General features: G+C 37.1%; 1 protein-coding gene across 2 annotated transcripts; it reads left to right on the top strand.

Moving 5' to 3' along the window:
* Window positions 1-12,615: 12,615 nt before the first annotated feature.
* Window positions 12,616-15,093, top strand: LOC145062955 (S-adenosyl-L-methionine-dependent methyltransferases superfamily protein). 2 transcript variants are annotated; one of them, XM_079010548.1, is made up of 7 exons: window positions 12,616-12,783; window positions 13,331-13,556; window positions 13,633-13,767; window positions 13,838-14,244; window positions 14,450-14,565; window positions 14,657-14,797; window positions 14,881-15,093. In XM_079010548.1, the coding sequence occupies exons 1-7, from the start codon at window positions 12,690-12,692 to the stop codon at window positions 15,007-15,009; spliced, it is 1,248 nt and encodes a 415-aa protein (XP_078866674.1). In that variant the 5' UTR covers window positions 12,616-12,689; the 3' UTR covers window positions 15,010-15,093. The 2 variants fall into 2 exon arrangements, with proteins under 2 accessions (XP_078866674.1, XP_078866673.1); XM_079010547.1 differs by having other exon boundaries at window positions 12,617-12,783; window positions 14,381-14,565.
* The last annotated feature ends 4,531 nt before the right edge of the window (window positions 15,094-19,624 follow it).

The raw sequence follows: 19,624 nt of genomic DNA, 5'->3' as shown, positions 1-19,624 counted from the left end.
CGGAGATACAAAATGGACTAACTAATGAGCCCAATAGACGCAACTCAATACACAAAACACGACCCAACAACAGTGTACAGTGGTAAAATCTTGTGCATGCGGGTTATCAATCACATGTGATTGATATGATAACTGGCATGTTTAACTTGTATTCCCCCCTATAAAACATGTAAAAACATATAAAAGGTTCATTCAGGGGTATGAACCCACCCGGTGTAAGTAGGTCCGACGAAGGTGTCGTTTGGGCGTTCGGTGTCACGCAAGGACTTGAACACACACAATGACCTATTTAACATATGATATCATATGTTCACATACAATTAGTATATTTAATACTAATTAAACAAATATGCGCGCTCACAGGAGCGGAAAACACTTTGGTTAAGTGTTTGGGTGTCCCGGGTAGCGTTTAAGGGTGTGTATGACTAACGAATGGAGTTTACTCTCCAAGATTAAGCCCTTAATATGATGCTTACGGCCCAAGGACTACTCACCATGAGTTTACGGCCGTAAACTCATGGTGATGGGTTCTAGGGTGTTTTAAAGCTTCTACTTGCTCATGGAATTATTCTAAGTACTTTTCCAAAAAGGCATGAGTGAGTTTAAGGCTTCTAAGGGCTTCATTAGGGAGTTTACGGCCTAGGGACACTCCTAAGGGATTTTACGGCCGTAAACTCTCATTCTTTGAGTTTTGTGAAGTTTGAAGCCCCTAATACCTTCCTAGCATTTTATAGAATTAGTCCAAGGCCATTTAGGGGCAAAAATCACATTTTTGGCTTGGTTTGGGGAGTTTACGGCCTTGACACAAGTCTGGGCCATAAACTCCTTTTGTCCCTCCATTTTAATATGTTTAAATGGTTAAAAACCAAAATGATAAGCCCCTAATTTATGTATGAAGTCCTAGGGTGGGTTGGGAGTGTTTTTGGGGCTTTATGACATGTTTAAGAGGTGTTTACGGCCTTGGCATATGCCTGGGCCGTAAACTCTCTTTTACTCCCTAAAATCATGTGATTTAATGTTTAAACACTCCTAGGCAAAACCCTTAATTTATTTCTAAGCCTTTAGGGACATTTTGGGGTCATTTTGGCCTCATTTTAGGTGTTTACGGCCTAAGGAGGAGCTTAGGCCGTAAACTCCTTTTCAACAGCTTCTAGGTTTGATTTCTAAGCTATAAACATGAATCAATATGTTTAGAATAAGCTAGGGTAAGCGGACTTACAATTTGGAAGCGTTTGGTTGCGGATTCGGGGCGAAAACGAGTCTAGAGAGAGAGTATAGAGAGAAAGGGTGGAAAAGCTCCAAATGGAGTTTACTCCCCTTTATATATGGCTGGGAGTTGGAGCTCAATGGAATTCTACCCAATACTGCCGTTAAACGGGGCTTTTGGTCGCACCCGATTTAGTGGTCGTAACAATAAAACTTAACATTTTCCAAATAAATGGAAATGGGTGTTATGTGTTTTTATTTCTTTTCATCACGACTTAACGGCATATTAATGTAAACCAATGGAATGTTTATTAAATTGACGCCCTCTAATTAAAGGAACTTTTATACAGTGGAATATTCCGTTAACGGTAACAGGGAAATGTAACGGGACAACTTGGGTTGTCACACAAAACCACATGCATTCAAGTTTTTCACCCAAAAACAACAAGCATGTTGTTAGAAGGTGAAATCCAATGATCAAAACCTAAATCAAATCCATTAACTTGAGTTTTACAAGTTTTAAAGATCCAAAACCACACGCATTCAAGTTTTTCATTTAGAAACATCATTTTGAACAAAATAAGTTCATTCATGGTCTTCAAATCATAATGCATGTGATGGACACCAATCTTAAAGGCTTGATTATCAAAGTACATTGTTAAGAATGCTCATAAAGGATTTATTCATAAATAAATATCTACAATTTCTTTTCTGCTCAAATCCAATTTTTCCCGGAATTCAAACAACAAAATAAGATGATCTAGAAATTTTCAAAAAATAAATCGTTTTTCTCAATTTATTGTAGTTTTTGCAAGAAAATAGAGAAATAATTCATATAAAATACTTTTGATGGTTAATAAATTCCGGTAAATTTTGGATATCACCTATGCATTGTGTAAAGACTTTTCATGAAGTTGCATGCATTTCTAAGTCTGTTTTCTTTTGATTTCTAATTTATTTTTTTGAGGAGAAATAAATAGCAAAATATAGTTATGAATGACCAAAGCTATATTTCATAATTTTCACATCTTTTAGACATCATAAAGATTCCATTTAAAACTTTCCAGATTTTTCCAAGACAAATTTCTTATTTGGAATGTTTAAGGGATTAAATTAATGAAAAATAGCTATACTTATCCAAAAATTACGAAACTTAATCAGAATATCTTATATTACATGTAAATCGTAAATAAAAGGTTTAGTGAATTTTACCTATTGTTTAATAATTTTTCACAAATTAATGTTTATTTAAATGAATAAAACAAAGAAAAATAGTTAAACTGTTTGGAAACCAACTTTTATATTTTTCCCAGCTTTCATATGTGTAATAACAGTAGATCAAAAAGGTTGGGGAATTTTTGAAATTTTTTTCTATTTATCTCTATTTTGATAGAATAAATACACAAAAATCAAAAAAAATAGTGTTAAATTGTTTGAAAATATATTTTATTATTTTTCACAGATTATATATGTTTCATATCAGTTGTGCACAGAGTTTGAGGAATTTTCGTAAGTGATTGATATTTTTCATGAATTTATATCTATCTAGAGAATTAAATATTGGAAAAGTGGTTATACATATCTAAAATCCATAAAAACTTATCTGAAAACCCTTTAAAACTGTTAGAACCAAAATCTGAAGTTTGGTAATTTTTATTAATTGTTTAGTATTTTTGTCCGATTTGACCAATTATATTTTTTTACGCAATAGGACATCTAACTTTTAAGAGTAAATTACACGAATGGTCCTTATAGTTTGGGGTAATTTACACGCTTGGTCCCTAAATTATTTTTTTAACTCGGAAGGTCCTTACTATTTGTTTTTGTTACGTGCTTGGTCCCTACTGTTTGTTTTTGTTACACGTTTGGTCTTTGTCTTACATAAAAAGACTATTATTTAAATAGGAAAAAATGGTAGGGTACGTAAGGTAAGATGAGAGGGGTGGGGTTGGGGGTGTGTTTATTTAAATAAATAAATAAATCAAGGGTAAAATAATCTTTTTAGGTAAGACAAGGACCAGACGCGTAACAAAAACAAACAATACGGACCTTCCGAGTTAAAAAAATAAGTTAGGGACCAAACACGCAAATTACCCTAAACCATAGGGACCATCCGTGTAATTTACTCAACTTTTAATGTACACGCCAACTAAGCCATTATTGTTAGTTTTTAACCATTCCTCTGTTAACAAGTTATTTTAAATTACACAAATAGCCCTTATGGTTTAAATTTCTTTTGTAGTCAGTCCCTTGCCAACTATGGTTTAAATTATAAGAATTGAAGCGACATGTGGTAAGGCAAAAATGTCTCCATAAATAGTTGCTATGAGCATTTCATCCCTTACAAATCCAACATTAGCATGCTCACATGTAGCACCCGAGTCGCCAGGTATGAAGTTAATGATTCATTTTATTTTAGTTCAAGTAAAAGGGTGGTGGACAACTCGTGAATATGTTGGGCGTATATTTGGTACGCACGGCGTACGCCTTGCATGCGCATGTCACACCCCAAAACCGGAACGTCAGAAACGTTTTGGGGTGGATGACGTCATGTCAAGTATCACAACATATGCAGTATAGTAATCAAAGTACAACAACCATTGCATTAATAGTAATAGTTTTACATAAGTTACATTTTATAGAGACAGCAAAATAATATAGAGACTAGTATAGATGCAGCTCGGTTCTAGGTTGGCTTCACAAAAGCTCCCGGAGTGTACCTGTCTATTGCTGACCTGAGAATACAAGTTATTTTAAAAGCGAGTATCAACATTTATATAAATGATGGTGAGTTCATAAGTATTTAGTGTCATTTGTGTAAGTAAGTATTTTATTCAAAATAACTTTATGAAAAGTAGTAGTTTAGAATCTACGGTGTATTAGCGTCCTTTCCAGAAAATCCTATATTTTCTAATTAAAAGCAGTCTTCTACCAAGACTCGACAGTGTTATGTTTTTAAAGAGAAATTTTTCCCTGAAATACTATCATTACCCATAATACGGTATTTGACTTTAAAGAAAGTAGGAGAATATCACTAGTAAAAGTACTAGGGGAAAATAACATATGTCTCAGCAGAAAATACTGCTGGCTAAGGCAAAAGAAATCATAGACTCCAGGAGAGTATCGAATGAATGATACGCCTGGCTCAGTCTAACAAAAGGAAACACGGACCCCAGACGGTATCAAATGTACGATACGGCTAGCAAGGTCTAAAACAAAGAAACACAGACCCCAGACAGTATCAAATGAACGATACAGCTAGCAAGGTCTAAAACAAACAAACACAGACCCCAGACAGTATCAAATGAACGATACAACTAGCAAGGTCTAAAACAAAGTCATAATCCTAAGAGTGTTGTTTCAAGAATACAGTGTTAAATTCTCGTTACCTTAAGGCCATGAATTATAAGGTAAACATGGAGATACTCGTAACCATACTGATTGACACTAGAGTACTTGACGCCCTGCAAGCGTCGGAATAAATATGACATTTGTCACCCCTTGGCTTGGTAGGCCGTTGACTGTAGCTAGCAGTCAGGGTGCGGGAGTGTCAGTCCCATATAGATCTATACACACAATGCCCGCTCTCTCTACAGGAGACTCTGGTTACCAACATGACAACGGGGAAATCCGTGTCCTGAAAATGCATCTCGTATAGTGAATTCTGATGTAAGTACCGGACTAATGATAGAGACTCACAAATGAACTGACTCCTTTGGAATTCTCGTACTAGAAAGAGTAAATAAAGCTTCCTAACTATTCCTATAACAGTTACTAGTGTCTCTGATCTATGAGTGATGAATGGAAGGATGCCCTTGCTACCCAAGGGAAATGAACTGGTCGATGGAAACCTTTATGTCTATACATGTATACATGATATATAATTAATGATTAAACGACCTTCGGACGGATATCCGATACCCACCAGACCACATCCAAACGAGGAAAAGGAAATAGGGCGAATTAGCCTTCCTAAGTCCTTTAAACATTATTTATATAACTATACAAGTATGGGCATGCATCTAACGAAATATAAGCATAGAGGAAAACTTTGATGAAAACTTTGGGAAAACCTTAACGCATAAGAATTTTATGGCTTGATATCAATTTGTAAAACAAGTTTGAAAATCTTTGGAATCCTTTGAACAAAAACCTTTCACAACAACTTTGAAAATGATTTGTATAATATAGATTAAGTGAAGAAAAACCTTTGGAAAAACCTTTAACAAGAGTTTAAAGCGAGATTGAAAAATCTTAAGCCGAATAAAACAGTATAACATACAAAAATCCATTTTGCTATACAGTTATCAATCACATGTGATTTATATAATGACTGTATAGGTCAACTTGTATTCCCCCCTATAAAAGCATGTAAAAACATTTAAAAGGTTAATTCAGGGGTATGAACTCACCTGACGTTGGCGTTTCGGATGAATGGACGGTATAGGATGCTAAGTGTCAAGTGAGGACTTGACCACACACGCGGATCCTATTTAACATGTAATGATACATTTAAGTATCTAATTAGTCATTTAATAACTAATTAATCAATTAATGAAGTCATACTACATAAAAACACTTTGCTACAAGTGCTAGGAGTACCAAGGGTTGCATAGAAGGTGTGTATGGACTCACATTCGAGTTTACTCTTCAAATGATGGCCCTTATGGGTGTTTACGGTTTCAAGACCACTTCCCCCATGAGTTTACGGCCATAAACTCATGGTAGTGGTGTCATGGGATGTTTAAAGGTCTTACCTCACTCATAGAATCATGCTAGAGTCGAATCAAGGGCTAAGGAAGTGATTGGGGCTCAAAACGGACACAATAGGGAGTTTACGGTCCATTGACCACTCCTTCAGGAGTTTACGGTCGTAAACACATGAGTTTAAGGTTGTAAACTCATGTTAGCCCATTACTTTTGTGCTTTGGTGGTTCTAGGTTATGTAGGCAAGGTTCTAGTCACTTATATGAGCATAGGAAGGTGTTAAAGGCACTTAAACACCTTGGAAAGGTGTTTACGGTCTATGAAGGTGTTCTTGGTGAGTTTACTACCTTAAACACATGATTTTATAGTAGTAAACTCATGTTAGTCCATGAATCATGTGTTTTGGTGCATCAAATGAAGGATTACAAGGCTCTAGGCACTCATGGAAGCTTTTGGAGGTGTTTGAGGGGTAGTTTAACACCCAAAAAGGTGTTTATGGTCCTTGAAGATGGGTTTACGGTCCAAGAATGTTCGTAGACCGTAAACTCATGTTTACTCCCCATTTGTTAAGATTTTGGTGTTCTAAGTCCTTTCATGTAAGCCTCTAAGTCATTGCTAAGCATTAGAAGTGGTTTGGAAGGGTTTTTGGGCACCAAAACCCTCTTTCAAGGTGTTTACGATTTTGGGATGCTCCCAAGACCGTAAACTCTTGTTCTTGGGGTTTTTGGATGTTTAAGCCACAAATTTTCAAGTGTGATAAGCTAAACAACAAGCTAGGAAGGTTAACTTACCGTTTTGAAGCTCGAAGGGGCGATTTTTGACCAAAACCCGATTTGTAGAGAGAGAAAGTAGAGAGAGAGAGACTCCTAAGGTGTGAAAAGAGTTGGAATGAAACCCACTCAACCCTTATATAGGGTGGAGTTTATGGCTTGGTTGGGGGTCCACCTGACACCAATCGCGAACGGGGTTTTTCACGACTACCGTTAAACACGGCCAATTTTAAAATTATACCTCCTTAATTTTTGGTTCGCTTTACGAATATTATTTAAAATATTCCAATGGGTTTAAATCCAGTCAAAAATATTTTGGAATAAATTTGGTTGATTTTTGACGTACTTAATTTCGACGTTAAACTGACGGAAATTTTTGGGTTGTCACAGCGCATCATCAGGTGATCTCGAATGTACACTAGGCATACCCATGCATACGTTGGGCATACTCAATCAAGTCAGGGGCAAACCCTAATTTTTAGGGTTTACTGTAATGCCGAAATTTCTCAAAACAAAATTTTCATTTAAAATTACTTTTCTCCTTAATACTTTTCATAAAAATCCCACTTTTGTATAAATTACAATACATGAATCTTTTGTTCAATCAATTAATAAACCAGGATCTTCAAAACAACCGCTTCCTCTGGTGTGTAAAATCGAGCCGGTGCCGTCCCGTGATCTGGAGAAAACCTGAAACACATAACACAAACACTGTAAGCACGAAGCTTAGTGAGTTCCCCAAAATACCACTCTAACACATATTAGCCACTCAAGGCTATAACTCTGTTGACCTTCTGGTCAGTGTGTCTCAATGGGACCCTCCAGTCCCAACTCTTGGTGGGCCATCTGGCCCTAACTCTATGGACCCAAAGGTCCTAACTCTGAGAACTCTGAATCACATATCGCAATAAATCTCAACACATAAACAACTTACAAATACACTGGCACATAATTCTAAAAATACCACATATAACATATATTAGCCACTCGAGGCTATAACTCTATGGGCCCTTGGGCCCTAACTCTGCGGACCCTCTGGTCCTAGCTCTGTGGACCTTCCGGTCCTCACTCTGATATACACACAACATAAATCACATAGAAATAATGCAGTGCCACACATCACATAGATAGCATATAATATCTCTATCACATAACTCTGTTACCACTCTAGGTAAAGTATAGTGAGAAGACTCACCTGCTACTACCGACTGAAGAACAGTCCACGCTGCTCCGACCAACGTCACAAACTCCACCACTGAATCACCGAAACCAATAATCACCAATAACAACCAAAATACTCCTGGAAGTCAACTGGTCAACTCTTAGTCAAAGTCAAAGTCCTCAGTCAAAGTCAACCCTCCTGGTTGACCCTACTCGCCGAGTCAACCCGTCAACTTGTCGAGTCCCCATGCTCAGAACTTCCCCAAACTGCGATTCAACTCGTCGAGTCACCCCGAGACTCGCCAAGTCCCAAAACTTTGAGTCCCCTCACACTCAACTCACCGAGTCCTCCCTTGACTCACCGATTCACGGCTCAACCAGAAGAAGGTTAGGACCTCACGACCAGACTCGCCGAGTCCAAGAACAGACTCACCGAGTCCAAGGCTATCTTCAACCAACTCGCCGAGTTGTTCTTCCAACTCGTCGAGTTCCTACCCATCTTCAAGCAACTCGCCGAGTACACCTTTGTGACTCGCCTAGTACCTCTAGATCATAATTCATACAGAAGCTTTCCAGGCCATGCAAATGATCCAAACCATAGATCTACCCTTCTACAACCCATCCATCACGTAAAGTGGCAAACTTTACGTGAATCCAAAGAGATATAAGCATATAACACTCTAGGGTTAGGGTTTGGGACAAGATGGCTTCACCAATCACTCAAGAACAGGGACTTTTATGCACTCTAGACCTTTTTCATTCCAGATCTGAGGTAGCAACCTCAGATCTAACCTCCAACTCAAAACACCACATGCTATCTTTTCCAAAAACCCCAAAATGAAGAATAAAAGCCCAAGCAACGAAATAATACCTCCAAAGGAAACTCCAACAGAAGAGAAATCCGAATCCTAGCAAAGCCCCTTGCTCCAAGCCTCTTAACTCTCCAAGATCTCTTCCAAAATCTCTTCTCCAAGGTTCAAATGCTCTAAAACCACTCACAAACGCTCCCTAGGGTTTTCTGGACTTCAAGAGAGGGTAAAGAGGCTGGGGAGAGGGTGTAATGTCCTTTATATAGGGCTCATCCTCCGAAATTAGGGTTTTCTCCACACAACACCAACTCGCCGAGTCCAGCCGTCGACTCGCTGAGTTGGCCACTTAACATACGACCAGAATCGTGACCCTACTCGCCGAGTCCATCCATGGACTCGCCGAGTTGCTCTTTCACATTTACACTTTGAACCCTGAATTTGCACTCCTGAACTTGGGATGTTACATTTACACCCTATTTAAAGAACTTATCTCCCTAAGTTCTATTACCCTCTCAGCCTCCACTGCCCTTTTAGTGTCAATCTCGAACCCTAGCCTTCTTGAGTGCGTCTTTGAGCTTACCTTGAGCATTTTGGTGTTCTTTGGTGGTTTTGAAGAAGAATGAGGTTTGGGAAGAAGCAAATGAGAAGAAGGAGCTTGTAGATCTAGAGTTTGTGCACCATTTCTAGCCTATTGAAGGTATAAAGTTTGAACCTTGATCATTACAAGCTTAGATCTAGGTTTAGGGTAGAATATGGCATCTTTTGGTCCCACAGCTTGGTTTATTGGAGTATGAGCAACTCCAGGCCATTTAAGTTGTCCTTTTGGACTCTTGGAAGTGTTTTGAGTCATAAAAATCAGATGTTGGTGTTTAACACTCAACCATGCAAGTTTTAGTAACCACCTAAGTGAGTTAATGAACTTAATTCATGGTTTGAGCCCCATCCATGCATACAAAAGCATAAAGTTTGCAACTTTATGGCTTAATATGTTATTTTGAGCTTGTTTTGGACATAAAGGCTTAATGGATTAAGACTTGGGAATGAGAATGGGTTGACTGCCCAGTACGTTGGGCGTACTCTGGAGTACGCTACACGTACTAGGTCAGTGTCCCGACTCCGGATGGTCATCAGCGTACACTGGGCGTACAAGCCGCATATGTCGTACGTACGCAATCTGTGGTCTTAGATGATTTTTGGGCTCGATTAGTGTTGGGCTTTTGGACTTGCTTAGATTGGGTCTAAGGCCATGTTAGGTGTTCTTAGGCCATATTGGGCCTTAGAGACCTTATAGTTGGGCTTGGATGCCTTTTTGGACTTTATATGAATTTGGGCATTGGAAGGAGGGAGGCCCAATGAGGCAAGGGTAAAGAAGACATTTTTTCCTTAATTCAAGAATTAGGGTTGGACCTTCGAGTTGGAATGTAGCCTAATTTCTAATTAGATTTTTATGCTTGTCTGTTAAGAAGAGGACTCTGCGAGTCATCCGTTTAGTGCGATTTGATATCTTCAGTTTGAGGCGAGTCTCCCTTCGCAGTATCTGTGGGTCGAAGGCACCAATGTCGACCTACTAGTTTATGTTGTAGTATGATGCTTGTATTTATGATAATTGTTAGTTATATTTGTATTTGCTTGATGACTATGATTCCTGATATGATATTCTGTGGTAGTAGTAGGGGTGAAATAGACCCGATATTCGGTTAATAGACCGAAGGGGATTGCAAACACCCATATATGCTTGGTAGTATCCGGTTGAAGTAGACCGAAGGGGTAGGCAAGCACCCATATATGCTTGGCATTATGTTTGCTTAGTATGTGGTATTTTTGGGGAACTCACTAAGCTTTGTGCTCACAGTTTTCAGTTTTTGTTTTAGGTACTTCCAGTTCGAAAGGGAATGGTCAGCCTAATCGCACCGCATCACCCTATGATTTCTGCATTTAGAGATTTTGGGAATTTGTACTCTGATAACGTGTTACTATGATACTATTTTTACTATTTTGATATTAGGGCTTAATGATTGAATGAAATTAAAAGCAAAAATTTTATCCGTATTTCTTAGATGCTACATCACAAGTGACGACCATTCTCATCTTATGTCATATTATAACATAATCAAGATTACAACACTAACAGTTGAAACCAATGTTGTAAAAAGCGTTCGACGTTAGCTAGTTAATGGACTGGGGTTAAGGGATTAATCGATTTGGCGATGATTAATTGGGGAACATAAATTGCTAATTCTTTGAATTTTAAGAAACTAAACATGACTAATATCATAACGAAGTTCGTAAATATAAGCAATATCATAACAAAATAGGTTAATATGATTAATACAACACAAATAATTCCTTAAATTGTTTCTTTTGACATAAAACTTCTTCAAAGTGTTAAAAATTATATTGTTTGCTATTGCTTCGCTCATTGTGCAGGCAGAGACTAATCGATAGGCACCTTATAGTCGGTCATGTAGCCCCTAGGGATTAATCGGATATTAACTAGGACCTAATTAGGATTTGTACAACATTGGTTGAAACTAATGGCAGATCAGATGTAATAAAATGTTGGACACCTGATATAACAATTTTATCATATGTTGGACCTAAAACATCAGCATGTAAAATGACATTTAATTTTATTCATATAGAGAACATTATATAGAGAACATTAGTAGTTGAGAATATAGATGTTGGTTTAATTTAAAAAGTTACTTACAAACATTAACCCAATAACCTCAAATATAACATCTTCTATCTCTTGAATGAATCATCATAATTTGTATTTAGCCTCGTATATGCATCAATTTGCAATTTGCAATAATATTAGAAAAAATGTCAAAAGAATCTATCAAATTGATGATTTTATCGACGAGGAAAACTGAATAAGATATAACTATCTTGAATCGATTGAATGAATCATAAGAATCTCAATTTACTCTCAAATGTTCATCAATTTGAGATAATTACAAAAGAAAATGTGAAGGGAATTACCCAATAAATTGTTTTGACTTGTCTATACTTAATCTTGAAAGATTGGATTACCTTAGTATACCCATTTAGATTATATAGTCATCTACCCAAATACATATTAAAGAGCTATTGATAGACAAATATACATCATGTGCTATAACATACAAAAATCAGAACTCAATTATTTAGAGTTCTATCCATTCGCCCATCTCTAGATATCGCTCAAATAAGAAATTAGGAAAATATGGAAATTCAAAATTTTGAACTTAGCAGTGATTTTCTGAAAATGCAAGAGGAGAGGTGACGACTGGCGATAAATCAAGAATAAGATGCGATAATATGAAAACACAACTTCAACTTACAAATTCATAGATGTCTTTTCCAGCACCACTTGCATCGGCGTAACCGATTTTAAGAAATTGGACACAACAAGTACCAGAAATAGATGATTAGGCATTCTCGTTGAAGTGAAGAAGAAAATCGAACCATCTAGTGGGTGTTTGGGCATTACAATAGCAATGGAGGGGAGAAATTGTGATCGGTGGTGCATATGAAGTGATAATTGTGTTGATAACAAAAAGTTTCAATTTGTGGCTTATTTGAAGAAAAATCATCTGGTATGAGTTGAATCTATAAACCCGAAATGATAATTTTTGCTTGGTATGCTTCGTGTTTCAACGAGATTTAATGGAGAAGACCATGACAATGTTACACTTTGATCTCCAAAATTTTAGAAATATGGGAGTTTTGATCATGTAATTTAAATCATAGCTCGTCAAAGACCATCTACGAAAGAAATTTAAACCATAGAAACTACTCGTGTAATTTATAATAATTTATAATAACCAATTAATAAAAAATGGTTAAAAACTAAAAATAGCTATTATTTGATATGTACAGTAAAAATCATAAAATCATGTACAGTAAAAATCATAAAAACAAAATAATAATGAGTGAAATCCACTGCGCATTTTCCTTTTTTAAAATACTGTAATAGGACCTCTCCTGCTTATGTATCGCAAGGGCGGAAAACAGAGCTATAGAAAAGCAGTCGAAGCTTCAAACAGCTTATATGTTGCTCTCAAACCGTCTGACGAGGTGCCTAGCTCTTCCACCGTTGACCACCACCACCACCCTTCAGGATATCGCTTCAAACCAATCCAAGGGTAATCTCTCTCTTTCCGGCTCTCTATATACTTTTGTATTTTATCTATATGCAACGCACACACTAACAGGGAATTCGTAATTGTGCCGTTTCTTTTGAGACTGGCTGGTCCGAGTATATTAAAAAATTGGAATATAAAACTTGCCGTGGGTGGTTAATTTTTGTAAACGACCAGTGGGGATAAGTGATTTCCTTTATTTTACTTGGGGAATGCACCTAACAGGGGTGTTGTTCTTTCAACTCCTTACTTGTATCTGTCTGGTTCTGAAATTGTGCCGTTTCCTGATTTTGGGTATTTTCATATTATTTTGAAAGGCACGCCAGCGAACGGAACCAATTAATTTCAATGTTGGTTGTTTATGTCACCAAAACCTAAAGCAATTAATATTTGTTTTTAAATATTTAGGTCAGGAAGCATAGTCTGTCTGATTTTTAAAACTGGAATTTGACTTTGTTTCTGGGTTATGGGTTTCATATATAGGCTTAGCCCTTAGCAGTAATAATATCATATAGCAACAAATGGTAACATGAATGAGATGGTTTTGCAGGTGTTGCAAAGGTTGTCCTAAAGAAGGGGAAAACACAACTGTTTCGTGATGGAAGCCCAATGGTTTACAGCGGTGCAGTTGATAGAATTATTGGTAGACCACCCCCAAAAACAGGTGACGTTGTGCTGGTGGCTGACGGGACACAAAAGCCAATCGGTTGGGGCTTGTACAACTCCTGCTCTATGTTCTGTGTGAGGCTCATGCAGCTAGAGGAGGAAGTATCAGGGTCAGGATATATATAAATAATTACTCAATTTAAAAAACTGTTTGATGAAGATTATTTTAATATTTGGATGGCACAGAGATCCTTCTTGTGCATTGAATGTGGAAAAGCTGCTTGAAACAAGAATAGATGCAGCCATCAGATTACGTAAGAGCTTGGGGCTCCCTTCTGCCAATACAAATGCATATCGTCTTGTGAATAGCGAAGGAGATAGGTAGCTATTTCTATTATTTTGAATCTGTTGTTTATACGATTTGATTTAATTTAATTTATCCGAAGTACAGATTGTCAGGCCTTATAGTTGATGTGTTTGGGGATTTGGCTGTGATTGCGTCGTCAGCTGCATGGGTTGAGAAGTACAAGCAACATATTAAGAAGTGTATCAGTGGATTGAATATGATCAAGAGTGTAGTGTGGAGGCCGTCAACAGAGATATTGAAAGAAGAAGGTTTAGAATCAGAAAAAGAAGAAGAAGAAGATTTATTATGTGAAAGGGTGGTTAAGGTTGTGGAGAATGGGATATCTTATATGATCTCGTTGGATGGACAAAAGACAGGGTTTTATGCGGATCAGCGTGAAAACCGTGAATTTATATCTACCATTTCGGATGGTCAAAGAGTGCTTGACATGTGCTGCTATACTGGTGGCTTTGCTCTAAATGCCGCACATGGTCATGCTTTGGAAGTCACTGGTATTTGTTTCCACTCCCTCATTTGTGCATATTGGTTATTTTGTGACGGCTGTAATTAGATATTATTAGGGAATGCATTTATTTATTTCCAATAAGCAATGTGTATGTTGTTTGATTGACACACAACACAACACAGGTGTTGATACGTCATCTCCTGCTTTGGAAGTAGCTAACCATAATGTCATTCTCAACAATCTGGATCCAGGGAAGATATCATTCCTGAAACAAGATGCAACTATTTTCATGAAGAATGCTGCTTCTAGGAATGAATTATGGGACATAGTGATTATGGATCCCCCTAAGTTAGCACCTCGGAGGAAGGTATTTGAGATTAAATCGTGTTATTAATAAGTAAGTGTAAAATGTAAATGACATATTATATGATGATGGATGGTATTACTATTACATTTAGGTTCTACAAAGTGCAAGTGGAATGTATAGGAATCTGAACTCAATGGCGATGCGGTTAACAAAACGGGGTGGGTTTTTGATGACTTGTTCGTGTTCAGGAGCTATGACTCAGAAGAGTGGACAGTTCTTGAGTGTTCTCCAGGTTAGTTGTTTTTATTTATGTTTTTTCAGGGCAAGTTTATGTTGTGTAGTAACTAAGTGATGTGTATAATACATATGTTGTAGGGGGCTGCATCAATGGCTGGTAGGAAGATAACAGTTGTACGTCAGTGCGGGGCAGCTTGTGACCATCCTATCGACCCATCTTATCCAGAAGGAGCCTACCTTACTAACATTTTATTAAGAGTCCTTTGAACTCAATTCTCAAATACCTTTTAACTTGTTGTGGAATATTTATTAATCACAATCATTTCTAATATATCTTCCTATTTCTTAACATATCATCCCCTATATGAACTAGTCAAGTCAGTGACTTTCTTAACTTTGTCTTGACTTACTTACGATCACACAGACCTCATTTACAACAATTGGGGCTTGTGATTCGTGGTCAATTGCCTAAAGTGAATCCTAAAACTTGATCATGCAAAATAATATCCCCATAAGGTTTATGTTCGGTTGGATGATGTAGCTAGTTTTGTTGTTGAATACATTACATAATAAATAATTTTAACGTATGTTTGCATTTTGCAAAGATAGATCTTTCTCATTATGAGAATCATGTATTTATATTTTAGTGATTGGAGCTCAATGATTTGCGGTCAATGGTTAGGAAATTCCAACACAATTCTTAACGCAAATTCTTAGGTTGTTGGATTCAATACATTCATCTTCTTTCTTTTGATTAATTATTACATAATCCGTTGGGAAAATGACTCTTGAGGGTAATTAACTTTTGCGTTTGTACTTATTTGGTTTTTTTTTTTTTTTTTTTTTTTTTTTTTTTTTTTTTTTTTTTGTATTCAATATACCATCGAACTTGTTGTTGATGTTTACCATAGCCCTTTTGACCGGCTTTTGACCTATGATAGCCGGTCGAAGGGTTATAGTGAACACAAACAACAAGTTCGATGGTATATTGAGTACAAAAAAAGGAAAGAGACCAAATGAGAACAAACGCAACAGTTGGTTACCCTCCTGATTCATTTTCTCTTTACTCATTTACAACAAATCCCACATCATCTCCTACTGATATTAATGACTTTATGAGATTCATTCTTGCTTATCTTCAAAACATAACCTACGAAAGGACATTATTCATACATGTACAACTTTGTAATGCACTTGAATATTTATTAGGGGAATCTTGACTAAGCAGGCGCATTTCATGACTACATTTACATTTCCAATCAAATGATTTATCGTATCATGGATTCTAGACAAGTCTACAAACGAGTGGAATCACAAGTGCTGTGATTTTTGAGTTTACTTAGCTTTAAGATCGAACTCATTGGATAAGATACAACATCAATATGTACAATGTTATGGTGATGTGTCTACAAAAGCAACATGATATTGTACATATTGATGTTGTATCTTATCCCATGAGTTCGATCTTAAAGCTAAGTAAACTAAAAAATCACAACACTTGTGATTCCACTCGTTTGTAGACTTGTCTAGAATCCATGATACGATAAAGCATTTGATTGCAAATGTAAATGTAGTCATGAAATGCACTTGCTTAGTCAAAATTCCCCTAATAAATATTCAAGTGCATTACAATGTTGTACATGCATGAATAATGTCCTTTCGTGAGTTATGTTTTGAAGAGAAGCAATAATGAAGCTCATAGTCATTAATTTCAGTAGGAGATGACGTGGGATTTGTTATAAATGAGTAAAAAGAAAATGAATCAGGAGGGTAACCAACTGTTGCGTTTGTTCTCATTTGGTCCCTTTCCTTTTTTTTTGTACTCAATATACCATCGAACTTGTTGTTTGTGTTCACCATAACCCTTTGACCGACTATCACAGGTCAAAAGCCGGTCAAAAGGGCTATGGTAAACACCAACAACAAGTTCGATGGTATATTGAATACAAAAAAAAAGAAAAAAGACCAAATGAGTATAAACACAATTACCTTCAAGAGTCATTTTCCCTAATCCGTTATACCAAAAGGAGCACTCACTCATTCTTCCACAAACCCAAGATAGGGATGAGAATTTGGCCCGAAAACTGAACCAAATCCGAACCGAAATAGATCCAAATAAGCAATTTGATTCGGTTCTCGGCTATCTATATTAGGTTTATTCGGTTCCCGGGCTATTCGGCCTGGAATTGAAGTCATTTTTTTAATCGTATTTTTCTTGCTACACCGATTTGATCGTGTTTTTCCTTGTCCCTCCTGTGATCAGTCGACTTCCTACTCAAGCATTCATGTTCAAAAATTGAGTGTTGATAATTCCTATTAATATTTGACCATTCCTTCTTTGTCTTTAAGGATTCATGAATTCCTATCTTGTGTATGAAAAATTGGTTCTAAGTTAAGAAACTCAAGTAAGAAATTAAGCTTTATTATGTTAATCTACTATGTAAATGATATTCTTTCAATGTTATATTCTGTTATGTTAGTCTTTGAATGTGTAATGTTGATGTATGGAAGTACATTGCTATTCTATTATATCAAATTCAATGTACTATGTTAAAATTGTTATTTTATCAATGTGTTATGTTAATGTACCACTTAAATGTGTTGTGCTTTAGATTGATGATGAAGATGTGTTTGTTGATAACACTCAAGTTGAAAACAAAGCCGAAATAAGTCAAACAACAAACACAAAGAAAAGGAAATATGCCAAAAGCGTAGCTTGTTGGGCCGATTATGATATAGTTTATATTGACAAAGTTAGACATAACAAATGCAAAAGGTGTGGCACGTTGCTCGAAACCGAATCTGGTGAAAACGGTACTTCTAGCATGATTAGATATACGGAAAGATGTAAAATGAATCCAAAAATTTAGAAAAAAATTTGAAAACCAAGCCACTTTAAATTTCAAAAAAGAAAAATGAAAACGGGAATAATAGTATTAGGACTTTGAAGCATGATGAGAAAAGAATTAAAAAAAAATAAAAAATAATAAAAAAATAAAGTTTTGTTAAACTTATTTGTAGTTTGAGAATTACCGTTCAAGTTTATAGAGAATGAATCATTTATTGAGTATACTAATGCATTGAACGAGAAAGTAGTTTTTTGTCATATAGAACCACAATTTCAAATGTATTCACTGATAACTTTCTTGAAGAAAATAAAAATTTGTTTAAGTTCTTTAGTAATCCCCTTAGTAATGTGCATTCGACCACCGATTGTGTGGACAAGCTCATGTCAAAGGTTGAGCTATATGGTGGCGACGACTCACTTTTGTAACACCCATAAAATTCGAGACAATTTAAAACTTTTAAGTCGTTGGAACCATTCAATTATTACAATCTGTTTTCAAAATAGTTTATACATTAGAGTTCCCAGAAATCATAATCGTCAATCGAGGAAGTGTACGGTCACGCCTTCGCCTACCCGCGGCCATCCGTTGAACCTGAAATAATAAACTAAAACCGTAAGCCCGAAAGCTTAGTGAGTTACCCCCAAAATACCAACCTCATATAACCATAATCATATCGTTTCAACAAATACAGAACAACCATGCATCTCGGGTCTACTGTGTGACTGGTCCGCCCGCACTGGACCTTCAGTCCCCCTGGTCTACTCTTTGAGTCTACAGTATGACTGGACCGCTCGCACCGGGCCTTCAATCTATATGGATCTATCCCGAGCCTTCTGTATAACTGGACCGCCATACGGACCTACAGGCTATCCGAACCGCTCGTAGGGTATGTTGGCCTTCAGCACAAAGCAGGACCGCCTCAACCCAACATCAAGCAAATAACCATGTGCACATATAACAGATAATCACATAACAGTCCGTAGACAAACAAACCGATCTAGCAGATCATATAGTATAGCAACATCCTAACCAGGATACCGACCTAACCGATCACTAACATAGCATCATCCTATATACCAAGATACCGACCTAAACCAAGTCACTGACATAGCATCATCCTATATACCTGGATACCGACCTAAACCAGGTCACTGACATAGCATCATCCTATATACCGGGATAACGACCTAAACTAGGTCACTGACATAGCATCATCCTATATATCAGGATACCGACCTAAACCAGGTCACTGACATGACATCATCCTATATACCAGGATACCGACCTAAACTAGGTCACTTACATAGCATCATCCTAACGGATCATAAGAGCATAGCAACATATGTCTATCCTGATACCGATCTAACAGATCATAAGCACATCAAACAAGTACAAGTACAAAATCCGAAAAAGGGTCGGCCTTGGTGCCTTAGACCCTGTTGATGGAGTGAGGATAACTCACCTTGAAATGCCGAACTGAAGAGGTGGGTTCAAATCCCTCGATCACAACCACGAACTCCACCACCTAAGACTTTGATGAAACCATATCTGTAAGTGCCCAAATTACCAGAATACCCTTGGAATTCAAAATGGTCAACTCTTGGTCAAAGTCAGCCTTCCTGATTGACCCTACTCGCCGAGTCAGCCCACTGACTCGCCGAGTTCCTAAGCTCAGAAAATCCTCATATCACGACTCAACTCGCCCAGTCACCCCATGACTCTTCAAGTTCATCAATCCTCGAGTCCTAGCCTGTCCAACTCACTGACTCACCACTCAACTCACTGATCCTTATCATAACCAGATGGGTTAGGGTTTGCGATCCGACTCGTCGAGTCCAAGAACAGACTCGCCGAGTTCACTTAAGTCATCCTCATTCAAACGATTTCAGTCCATCCCACTGCTTCCAACTCATAGATCTGGATTCCTAGGGCTAGTTTTACATGTAAAGTTTCCAACTTTACGTGTATGCAAGGTGATTCTGGCTCAATACAAGCTAGAGAGAAGGTTCAAGACAAGAATGCTCACAAAAAAG

This window comes from Lactuca serriola, chromosome 7 (genome assembly GCF_051521515.1).
Source record: "Lactuca serriola cultivar US96UC23 chromosome 7, Lser_US96UC23_V15, whole genome shotgun sequence".
Classification (NCBI taxonomy): Eukaryota; Viridiplantae; Streptophyta; class Magnoliopsida; order Asterales; family Asteraceae; genus Lactuca; species Lactuca serriola.
This window is presented reverse-complemented; position numbering and strand designations above follow the sequence as displayed.

Coding starts and splice junctions, on each gene's coding strand:
- LOC145062955 (XM_079010547.1), top strand. CDS start 12,690: ATGTTGCTCTCAAACCGTCTGACGAGGTGCCTAGCTCTTCCACCGTTG. Junction 13,557..13,632: donor CTAGAGGAGGAAGTATCAGG/GTCAGGATATAT, acceptor TGGATGGCACAG/AGATCCTTCTTGTGCATTGA. Junction 13,768..13,837: donor GTGAATAGCGAAGGAGATAG/GTAGCTATTTCT, acceptor TCCGAAGTACAG/ATTGTCAGGCCTTATAGTTG.